At 38.1% G+C, this 10,424-nt stretch overlaps 3 protein-coding genes across 5 annotated transcripts; all 3 read right to left on the bottom strand.

Annotated features, from left to right (window-relative positions):
- Positions 1-667: 667 nt before the first annotated feature.
- On the bottom strand, positions 668-1,230 carry insl3 (insulin-like 3 (Leydig cell)). The gene is made up of 2 exons (XM_060886808.1): positions 1,044-1,230; positions 668-942 (listed from the first exon to the last, which is right to left on the bottom strand). Exons 1-2 carry the CDS (start codon positions 1,228-1,230, stop codon positions 710-712), a joined length of 420 nt encoding a protein of 139 aa, XP_060742791.1. The 3' UTR covers positions 668-709.
- A 501-nt stretch (positions 1,231-1,731) lies between these two features.
- On the bottom strand, positions 1,732-4,806 carry si:rp71-39b20.4 (potassium voltage-gated channel subfamily V member 2). 3 transcript variants are annotated; one of them, XM_060886599.1, is made up of 3 exons: positions 4,563-4,806; positions 3,140-4,458; positions 1,732-2,557 (listed from the first exon to the last, which is right to left on the bottom strand). In XM_060886599.1, exons 2-3 carry the CDS (start codon positions 4,454-4,456, stop codon positions 2,273-2,275), a joined length of 1,602 nt encoding a protein of 533 aa, XP_060742582.1. In that variant the 5' UTR covers positions 4,457-4,458; positions 4,563-4,806; the 3' UTR covers positions 1,732-2,272. The 3 variants fall into 3 exon arrangements, with proteins under 3 accessions (XP_060742582.1, XP_060742671.1, XP_060742492.1); XM_060886688.1 differs by lacking the exon at positions 4,563-4,806 and having other exon boundaries at positions 3,140-3,193; positions 3,842-4,531; XM_060886509.1 differs by lacking the exon at positions 4,563-4,806 and having other exon boundaries at positions 3,140-4,530.
- A 1,017-nt stretch (positions 4,807-5,823) lies between these two features.
- On the bottom strand, positions 5,824-10,220 carry angptl4 (angiopoietin-like 4). The gene is made up of 7 exons (XM_060866633.1): positions 9,674-10,220; positions 8,759-8,869; positions 8,602-8,668; positions 7,439-7,552; positions 7,146-7,241; positions 6,705-6,983; positions 5,824-6,615 (listed from the first exon to the last, which is right to left on the bottom strand). Exons 1-7 carry the CDS (start codon positions 10,154-10,156, stop codon positions 6,449-6,451), a joined length of 1,317 nt encoding a protein of 438 aa, XP_060722616.1. The 5' UTR covers positions 10,157-10,220; the 3' UTR covers positions 5,824-6,448.
- Between the last annotated feature and the right edge of the window lie 204 nt (positions 10,221-10,424).

Below are 10,424 nucleotides of genomic sequence, written 5' to 3'. Positions count from 1 at the left end.
GGCTTACAGAACAAATTGTGTATAATAATAATTATAATAATAATGTAGTGCTTCCTGAAATATTATGAATTTATTTATGCTGCACATTACAGAAAACAAAAAATGATTTTATTAATTCATATTTGTAAACTTGAATTGTTTACATTTTATTTGTTTATCAGTTAATACATTTTACAAATGTGACATTTAAATAAGAAACAAAACACCAGTGTTATATGAACTACATATATATTCATTTATATATGTATGAACTCGGTTGTGTTCTATTTCTGATTACATCACCACAATGAAAACAAACAGAAAGCTACTCTGAATTTGGACATAAACATTTACTGCAAACAAAGTGGGGAAACAAAGCAAAAAAAAAAAAAGAATGAGTGTTTATGTTCAGCATTGTTGAGTGTTTATGTTCAGCATTGTTGAGTGTTTATGTTCAGCATTGTTGAGTGTTTATGTTCAGCAGTGTTGAGTGTTTATGTTCAGCATTGTTGAGTGTTTATGTTCAGCATTGTTGAGTGTTTATATTCAGCAGTGTTGAGTGTTTATGTTCAGCAGTGTTGAGTGTTTATGTTCAGCAGTGTTGAGTGTTTATGTTCAGCAGTGTTGAGTGTTTATGTTCAGCAGTGTTGAGTGTTTATGTTCAGCAGTGTTGAGTGTTTATGTTCAGCAGTGTTGAGTGTTTATGTTCAGCAGTGTTGAGTGTTTATGTTCAGCAGTACTGAACCAGCTCAGTCTTGGTGCATCCGGATCTGCAGCACACTCCTGCAGGACCGACGTCACGCTGCAGCCTGGAGCTTGAATGTTCTGTAGACTCCATGATTTTGAGAAAAGATGATACTGAAGAGTTTAACACTTTTTCTGGTGATTTGCTGATTGTCTGATCTTCACTGGTGCTCTTTATTTGTGTCAGATTGGAAAACAGATCACTGTTGTATTGAAATGCTGTAATAAAAGTAAATATAATTTTAAAGTGAAGACTCTGTAGTCTTCATATCTTAAACCCTCTATATGCAACCTTGAAAATTTGAAGATTAAAGACCCACCGTAAGGACTGATGGACACAGGGTTAATCTCAGGAGCATAGCGTCTCAGTCGTGAACTTCCACACAATGTCACAACCATCCTGATAAACTCACGGCCACAAAGTTTCACTCGTACGTCTTTTCCCAAAACGCCATCTTTGTCTGCAATTAACAGAAGTGTGACAGCGATGATCCACTTAACATTCATGTTGTGTTTCTGCTAAAGCAAACTGATGATGGTTTCAGTGCAGAGACGGAGTTTCCATGATCATTTCATTATCTAATGGGTTTTATATCAGCATCATGCCTGATGCTTTTATACTTGGCCTTCAAAATAGAAAATCATGTTCTGATCTGTGTGAAGTTCATCAAGGCTGTAGATAAAGATGAGGTGATTTATTAGACAGACTTAGGTCAAGGGACACTAACAGAGAGATTTTAGTGGCTAAATAACGTTAAAGAGAAATCGTCAGACGTTGAAAAAAATATCAGACGTTGTGATGAGCCATTGTCTGCGTCATGAATTTCAGTTGGAATGTAATGTTTTATATTCATGGCATTTTATCAAGTCTACAGTAAGAGTATGAGTGTGAAGATCTCTTTAATTTCAAAGTGAACCCTACCCTACCTCCCTAACCCTACTTCCTGTATTCACCTGCAGGCAGATCTACAGTCACACAGAACAACATGGAAGCAGTCAATAAAAAGCTACACAGATAAATGTCATTTAATTTGAAATTTAATATTACAAATCTCAGATCATACAAATACATACTAATTTTGTAAGAAAAATTAAAAATCAATTCAGAATAAACCCTAACCCTAAACCATTTACATTTTTATTCATTAAATTTCTGACATTTTCATTTTTTTTTTTTTTTAAGAATGACACACACTCACATTGCAGACGCCAATAAAGACTCTCCAGTTTGTCCGTTAATGCGTTAAGACTTAAAGCTGATTAACACGTTATCCTTAAACCACTTTGGCTGTTCGGGACATGGATTAAATCTCCACAAAGATTGAGTGGTGTTCAGTTTTAATAGATGTGTTAAATATCATCTGCTATATAAATATTAATGCTATGATGAGTATATACACCTTAAATACACACCTAGAAGCATAAATAAAAAATATTTACCTAAAACCAAAATGAGAACTTTTATTCAGGTGAAAATTTAACATTTATTAAACACCACTAAACATAAATTCACATTTGATCAGAATGTAATTAACCAATGTGTAAAGTTTCATCTCTGGTCCTGAAATTCATTGTCGGTTTGACTTTCTTGTAGATTAAAACAATTATCTAACTTTTGTTGTAAGCGTTTTCTAAGGTGCAGACTGCGCTGGACTTTAGTGTTGGTATATTCCTGTGCTTTGAGTTTGGCGTAGTAATCTGAAAATTTATTAAATAGAATAGAAATTGGCATTCCGTTTAAAATAATCCCGAATGAAATGCAGCCAAATGCCACAACACAACCAGAGAATGAAACTGGAATCACATCGCCGTAGCCCACAGTGGAGATGCTCACCTGCAGGTGAGAAAATACATAACAAATGATCAATAATTATTTCACATCCCAGAAACACTAAGTTGTCACAGCTTAATGCTTAGCTGTATCCTCAATTTTAAATCCCTTAAGAAATGGTATCAAGAAATAAAGTAAATGTTCATTTTTAAAATATTATTAAGTACACAAAGCTTAAAATTAAGTAAAATACATGAACAGAGACTCAGGATTCTTAGTGGTTGCGTTTTAATTTTTACACTTGACCCAACAATCTGATTTTCCCACTGCAACAAAAACACTGTATATTTAGATCAGTGGCTAATAAAAACACACACACAGGATATAATTTACAGTTTCACTATCAACTAAAGCCAAACAGATTAATACACAAAACCCAAAACATTGAGAAGTTACTACAGGAGACACATTTCACTAAATTTTAAAAGATATTGATTGCAGATGATTTTAACAACAGTTAATCAAAAGCATTCAGCAGTACTATACATACAACTGATAAAATGGCACTGCTGTTTACTTACATGACCAGAGCAAGTGCACGTGTGTGTATTTTCTATGAATGTGTGTGTGTGAGTGTGTACTCACGGCTGCCCACCACCACGTATCTGGAATGCTGCTGAACGGAGTTCCCGTCACGTCCTGTTCCACAGAGTACATTAGAGATGAAAAAACAAAAATTCCTAAAATAATAAATAAAAATAAGACGCAAACCTGCTCGAAACACTGACGCAGAGTGAAACCAAATGCTCGCATTCCTGTTGAGTGCCTTGCTAATTTTAGAATACGAAAAATTCTCATCAATTTGACAATTTTTAGGACTTTGCTGACTTTGCTTACTCGTGACATTGTTTTGATGTCATCCTGAACACTCAGATCTTCCTGATCAGAAAACACCTCAAACACCAGCTGAATAAAATATGGCATCACAGCTACCAAGTCAACAAAGTTCAGGGCACTTTTCAGGAAATTCTTCACATCGCAGGTGGTCAGGAGCCGAAGGAAATACTCAAAAGTGAAAAAGAGAATTGACATGATCTCAACAAACTCCATGTATGTTTTTCCATAAATTTTATACAGTGTCAGTTCACTCACAGTGTTTAGAGTCATGGCCACGATTGAGATAAGCACAAAAGTGGTGGACAACACAGCGAAGAACTTTGCCCCAACAGACGAGTATGGATTTTCCATTAAATCCCAAAGAGTCTTACGGAAATCGCCCAGAAACATTGTTTTGAAACCCTCATCATTGTGAATTGGCTCGATTTCAGCCATCAGTTCTTTATTCACCTTCAGCTGGTCTCGAATTTCATCCACTTTTTCCTCGTACAGGATTCGACAGCAGCGAGGTGTGTCATTCAGGTTTAAACCCCAAAACTCAAGTTCTTCCTCAAAGTGAATAGGACACACACTCTCCATCACCCACAGCATGTTACTGTAGTAAAGATGGAAGATGTAGTGGAAGAACGTTGGGTCTCGGTCAAAGAAAAATTCATTATTGGTCACACAGTAATCATCACAGAGTGTCAGACGCTTCACAGGATCTGAACACACAGCTAAAGCCCCAATTCGTGATTTTGGAAATTTCATGGCCAGATGTGTTGAAATATGGAACAATTTTCCACCTACATTAAGACTTATCATACCTGAATGTCTGTACAGTGGCTTTGTATCGTTACTTTTATTTTCTTTACTTGTATTTTTTAAATCTTCTACTTTAATTGCTGGACTGTCAAGTCTGTCCATCGATGTCCATGGTTTAACAGAACTGTCTTGTGAAAAAGGAAAAGCACTGTCCTCTTCTTCCCCGATTTCTGAGAAGCTGGCATTGAGTTTAATGCTAGCAAAAAGACTTGATCGCCTCTTTATCAGCTGTTTGAAATGACGCCTCGAGTGGTTCATCATTGCTGGCCCACAGAAAAAGAAGAATTAGATGTTCAGTCACAGATAATTGGAGCGAGAAATCAAAACATGGTTTAAGTAATTTTCCAAGTTCATTCAAAATTCTAACCTGTGACAAAAGATTTTCTCAATTGTAGATGTCACGTAGCTACTCTGCAGTCTGCAAGATCAAGAAAAACAGAGCAGAATACAAGGAGCAGGAGATTAAATCACTTCACACACTCTTAATCTCTTGGAGTTAAAAATACAGCCATGAGGATTAGTGCGGTGATTTAAAGTTCAAACAGGAAATGCTGAAGTTCAACAGCTTCACCTGAGACACACTGAGGCACAAACCCGTGTAAATGTTAAAGTATCAACTCCATTCCATTTGGTTGCATTAAAGTTCTAGATCTGACTTTTCTTTACAGTTCTTTGTAGATTTCTTAGGTTTACATGTTACATTTACTTTCTCTGGACTTTAATAAGTGCACATTATAGAACGTTGTTTTCACCTGATACTGATAATGTGTTCTAAAGTCATAAGATGCAGGGGCAAAGGTCAAAATTCTGAATCACCCTATTACCCCAATTTAGTTCTATTCCAATACACAAGATAATACACCAAAATAAACCCAGTGATTGTCATACAGATGTATTTCAAGCCCAATTAAAGTGGTTCAGCTAGACGAGTTCTGAGAAGCTACAGTTAAACACTCATTAAACATAAATCAAGCAAATCGAGCTGCCTGAAATGAGAAGCAAGGGGAAAAGTGCTGACATTCCTTACAGGGCAACAGCATCCTCTACTGTTTATTTTATTAACACTCAGTATGTTTCATGGTCAGGAAAATCCAGCACTGCCATCTGGTGTTTCAAACAAAAAGTTCAATCAGAGCTCATGTTTGGAAAAAAGGTGTGCGTTAGTATACTGGGTGGTAGTTAACTTCTAGCTATGATGACTTTTCATTTTTACAAACGTTAATAAACGCTGTAATCTTTTTCTTAGCAGTTCCCGTGTACATTAAACCACTTGTGCCACTAATACATTAATTTGAAATGTCTCTTTTTTATATTTACATTAATAAATAAAACTATTGATTTAAGAAGTCTGCATGAGAGAGACAGACACAGAGAGAGAGAGAGAGAGAGAGAGAGAGAGAGAGAGAGAGAGAGAGAGAGAGTGTGTGTGTAAGCACGTACAACCGGCAGCATGCAGGCTGTAGACGTGTTCATGCTCGTGTTGCCCCCCCCCCCCCCGCCACTCATCACGCTCCCAGACCCCCCCACACCCCAGTCGCTCCCCATTACAGAACACCGACACCCCCCCCCCCCACACACACACACACACACACTACTCAGTGATTCAATAATTTTAGAGAGGCACCAAAAAGGGTTTTAAAAATGAGCTTTATTGGTCTGTTTAAGACCAAAAACTAACTCCTTGTAAAAATTGATAACACTGTCACTTATCAGGCTAATATAAATTATGAAAGAACATAAAAACTGTACAAAAAAAAAAAAAGTTAAAACCACAACTATAATGTAAATAAGACAACATAACATTAATATATAATACAGCACTGACACAAACATTAACATTTAAAGTGAAAACAGCAGTTAAAATATTAACACCAGTCAATGTGACTGAAAGTTTGTCCACAGGAATTTGCACAGGCTCTAACTTGCTGAATAACACACTCCTGTGAAGAACTCATATTTTACATATTTCTAGAGTTAAAATTAGTTATGAGTTTTTTTTCCTCTGAAAATGCCTTTAAATAATGCAATTTCTTTAAGTTGTTTAAAATTGATAATTGCTGTTTGGTCCATGAGTTAATGATTTTTTTTGGTAAACAAACTCATTAAGAATTTCCTACAGAATCGCTCGAACATGCAGAACTGGGCGTCGGCTCAACACTACAATCTGCCTGTTTGCCTTGTAGTTTCTCTCAGGTCCATCGCTTTCAAAATCAATTAATCCATACAATTGTAAAGAAGAGTTTTCAAGACGTGTTAGCGAACAGGTAAAATCATCATCACTGTGGACTTCAGAGAATAATATCGACCATGCCAGGTCTTCCAGAACATTCCCTGTTTCCTCTGATGCCTCTGTTTGGGGGGTGTGATGAAATACCTGCCATTGAGGTTGGAGCGACCACAGTTACTGAACCACCAGCCACCTGTAAGAAGGAGAAAAGGTAATGTTAGAACTGAGCTTAGTCGGTTTGTCTACAGTGGCGTAGATGGACATTGAGGTCACGGTGCTCACCAGAAAGGTGTTTGGCACAGTTAAAGTCGTGTTTCCGGTCATTGTCTCGGTCGCGGGTTGAAAAGGGCAAACTAGATGATTCAGTGCTTAAAGAACTTTCCAGATTCCCATCAGAACTTTCCAGAATCTGGAGCGAATAATTACTGTGCTCGCCGTTGAGACGGATACGGTACTGCACGCTTTGAAGCTCATTTCTCCAGTCAGTCATTTGAATCTTCAGGATAAAATCTTCATCTTTGGTCACACGGTACATTTTCTCAAGACCGAGCCAAAACTCTCCTGCACACAAAATTAGCTTTTACTTAACAATGCTCAGAGATTACTGATGATCAGTTTGATATACAGATTCTTTAGCTGATAGTAAATTATGTAATGTTTTCATTAATGCTATTGCTAACATGGGCTAAAATACAACCAATCTTTTCAGTTCAGAAATCTCACCATCAAGGTTTCCAAATCCATTTTGATATTCATTCCACAGTTGATCAAAATCTACAGATCCATCATGGCGTCTCTGTATAATGGTCCAGCCAGCGTCTATAAACACACAGTGATTAGATGTTTAATGTTTAATTATTATTTGCTGTTTATAAACATTTTATTTGTATAAATTTTAGCTTTTAAATAAAAATTTTGTTGCTACTAAAATTGACAGTTTCTTACTGATTTATAAATTAGATTTTAAGTACAAGACCTCAGTAATTATTTATTTTGCTTATTGGATTTATTTGTACCAGAAGTCATTTGGCAGTAGACGTGGATTGGTGATGAGTCCCGAGGCTGCAGCATGTAAACTCCACTCGTCGTCTCTCCACGCAGGAACAGATCATGACAGTTTGCTGCTGTTGCTACAAAACAAGATTAAATACACATTTAACACAAGCACAGATGTGTGTGTGTGTGCGCGTGTGTGTGTTCTACAATGTTCTGCAAAATAAGATTAAATACACAAAAATAAAATTAAGTTTTTATTTTAAAGGGAATTTAAATTCCCATAGCAGCAAATTGTGTAAACATGACCTTTCCCCTAGTTCCCAAGCTGACTACTCTCATCTGTTGTTCATTACACACACACACCCCCGTCATGCTTCTTTCACGTGCACAGCAGTGTGTGTGTGACGTCACAGCGAGTGAACAGTGAGTGCTGACATTTGAGATGAAGCCTCAAGGAAACACCGTGGAATAAACAGGCCACTAAACACCACCAAAAACACGGTTTTTAAATCACTGAACTGAAAGTATTTTAATCTTTTTAGAATTAAACAACTCCATCTGAACATTTTATTCTTTCAAATTTCACATTAATTTTATTACAAGAGTGTGTGTGTGTTTTTGTGACAGATCTAGGGAATAGGTCACAATGCTGGAGGAAGTGTCTGTACTCTTCGCCTCAAACAGCATAAAGTCTGTACAAAGTTCACAAGCCAAAAATATTCGTCTGCATCCCATCTGGATCCAAGCTAGAAGTCTGACCTAAACCTCAGCATCTCTGTGAATCAGATCAACACCACTCAACTTTCACCTATTTGGAAACTTTACAGCTTTTTTGGTCTAATAATTCCATCTCAACTCCAAAGCATCTCACTAACCATTATCCACTAACCAATTCTAAACAACTTAAAATAATGCTGCCTTTTATCAGATCACTTAATAGATGTACTATTACTGATTATTGGGCTGTACAAAGTACTGGCACCCCAAAACCTCTAAGAGATGGGTTTTTTCTTGTGTGTATACACTTTGATTACTGTACTTCATTAGTCACGTGATTTAATGCTGCATCATTTTAATGTAAACATTAACTGTAATAAAGTATGTAATAGACACCAACACCTACATATATACTGTAATTAACAATAAGAATATCTAGATATTATCTCTGGGGTGAAAAGCTCACCAGTTGGTGTGTCCTGTTGTTCAGTCCTTCTGGTGCTCGGGTGCAGTTTCTCCTTCCTCATCTGGATCTGTAAACCACATAAATAATGAACACAAACAGGATCGTACTAATTAACTACAATAATTTTACTGAGAAAGTATTAAACACAAGAACTCACTTGATTCTGCAATGCTCGAATACGAATGTTCTGTTTGTCCAGTTTTTCCTGCTGCTGTTTAATTCTTTCCACAAGTTCATCAATTCGCCGATTCTGTGTCTCCAATAACGACTAAAATCAAATGATAAAAGTAAGCGTGTGAAACATAAGTGCTTATTTAATACACCTCAGAATAAATAATACAACTGAGTGATTACACACTACAGACGTCAGAATAAATACATAATCATTGTAGACAGTAAAACAGCTGTGTGGCTCAGAAATGAAACTCTTTACAAGTTTCTTAATCAGCTTTAATTATCTGAGTTCTACACTATAATCATGACATTAGTTGGAGTAAAATATCACTGAGCTTTTGTGAAAATGTTTCAGCAGTATAACACACTTCTGTCAACGGTGCACAAACTCTCTGTCTCTCTCCCTCTCTCTGTCTGTGTCTCTCTGTGTGTCTCTCTCTCCCTCTCTGTCTCTCTCTCCCTCTCTGTCTCTCTCTCCCTCCCTGTCTCTCTCTCTCCCTCCCTGTCTCTCTCTCTCCCTCCCTCTGTCTGTGTCTCTGTGTGTCTCTCTCTCCCTCTCTGTCTCTCTCCCTCTCTCTGTCTGTGTCTCTCTCTCTCCCTCTCTGTCTCTCTCTCCCTCTCTGTCTCTCTCTCCCTCCCTGTCTCTCTCTCTCCCTCCCTGTCTCTCTCTCTCCCTCCCTGTCTCTCTCTCTCCCTCCCTCTGTCTGTGTCTCTGTGTGTCTCTCTCTCCCTCTCTGTCTCTCTCTCCCTCTCTGTGTCTCTCTCTCTCTCCCTCCCCCCTCCTCCTCTCTCCCACACAGACGAGGACTGAAGAGTAATTTGACTATAATAATAATAATAATAATAATAATAATAATAATAATAATAATAACAACAACAACAACAATAGTAATTGTACCTGAATGGCGCGCGCGTCGCTCTGATTGTTGTTGTTGAGCGCGTGTCCGTGTGTTTGCATGATGATGTCCACTTTTCCCTCCAGGTCCCCGATCCTGTCCTGGACACTCTGTCTGTCCCTGAGCAGCAGGTCGGACATGTTGAGAATCCGGTTGTGTTTCTCCTCTAAACTCCCCGCTCGCTCCTTCAGAGCTTCACTTTCTACGTGCAGGCGACGTGTCAGTGCCGTGAGCTCATCTACGCTGCCGTTAAACACACGCAGTTTGACAGAAATGTCCCTAATCTGTCCCTTCGTTTTGTCCACGTGCTCTTTCAGACTCTGTCCGAGCTGCAGCAGGCCGTGCGCGAGCACGTTGACGTCATCCCAAGCTGCATATTGCACGCGCTTTTCTTTTACCGCTGGAGATCTTCGTTCGTACGGAGAACCAGAACCGGAACTCACAAGTACTGTGATGCACAACAGCTCCGACAGCTTCATCTTCATTTCGCCCTGAATGCACGTGACTACACTACAATCTCCTGACACTGTGTCTGTCTCACGTTGGTCTCTGCTTTATTTATGCTCGCGCTGTGCTCTGTTCCTGGCGTCTGATTGGTCGGTTTTGTCTCGCGGAGGTTTAACCCTTTCGGTGCACATTGACGCAACAATGCAGCGGTTTACATGATGAACATCTCCTATTTAAACACAATAACACACTCGAATAATAAAGAAATCTTAGATAACAACACAAAACTCACAATGTGTGTGAGAG

The sequence above is a fragment of the Tachysurus vachellii genome, chromosome 1 (assembly GCF_030014155.1).
Source record: "Tachysurus vachellii isolate PV-2020 chromosome 1, HZAU_Pvac_v1, whole genome shotgun sequence".
NCBI lineage: Eukaryota > Metazoa > Chordata > Actinopteri > Siluriformes > Bagridae > Tachysurus > Tachysurus vachellii.
Note: the sequence above shows the minus strand (reverse complement) of the source record. Positions and strands in the feature narration are given on the sequence as shown.

Bases quoted from the DNA above. Each gene is read 5' to 3' on its own strand.
- insl3 (XM_060886808.1), bottom strand. From the start codon at position 1,230: ATGAATGTTAAGTGGATCATCGCTGTCACACTTCTGTTAATTGCAGAC. The intron at 943-1,043 runs GTGGGTCTTTAA...CTTTTATTACAG, and splicing joins TGTGTCCATCAGTCCTTACG to CATTTCAATACAACAGTGAT.
- angptl4 (XM_060866633.1), bottom strand. From the start codon at position 10,156: ATGAAGATGAAGCTGTCGGAGCTGTTGTGCATCACAGTACTTGTGAGT. The intron at 8,870-9,673 runs GTACAATTACTA...ATTTGATTTTAG, and splicing joins GCGACGCGCGCGCCATTCAG to TCGTTATTGGAGACACAGAA. The intron at 7,242-7,438 runs GTACAAATAAAT...GTGTGTTTATAG, and splicing joins CTACTGCCAAATGACTTCTG to ACGCTGGCTGGACCATTATA.
- si:rp71-39b20.4 (XM_060886599.1), bottom strand. From the start codon at position 4,456: ATGATGAACCACTCGAGGCGTCATTTCAAACAGCTGATAAAGAGGCGA. The intron at 2,558-3,139 runs GTGAGTACACAC...TCTCACCTGCAG, and splicing joins ATACGTGGTGGTGGGCAGCC to GTGAGCATCTCCACTGTGGG.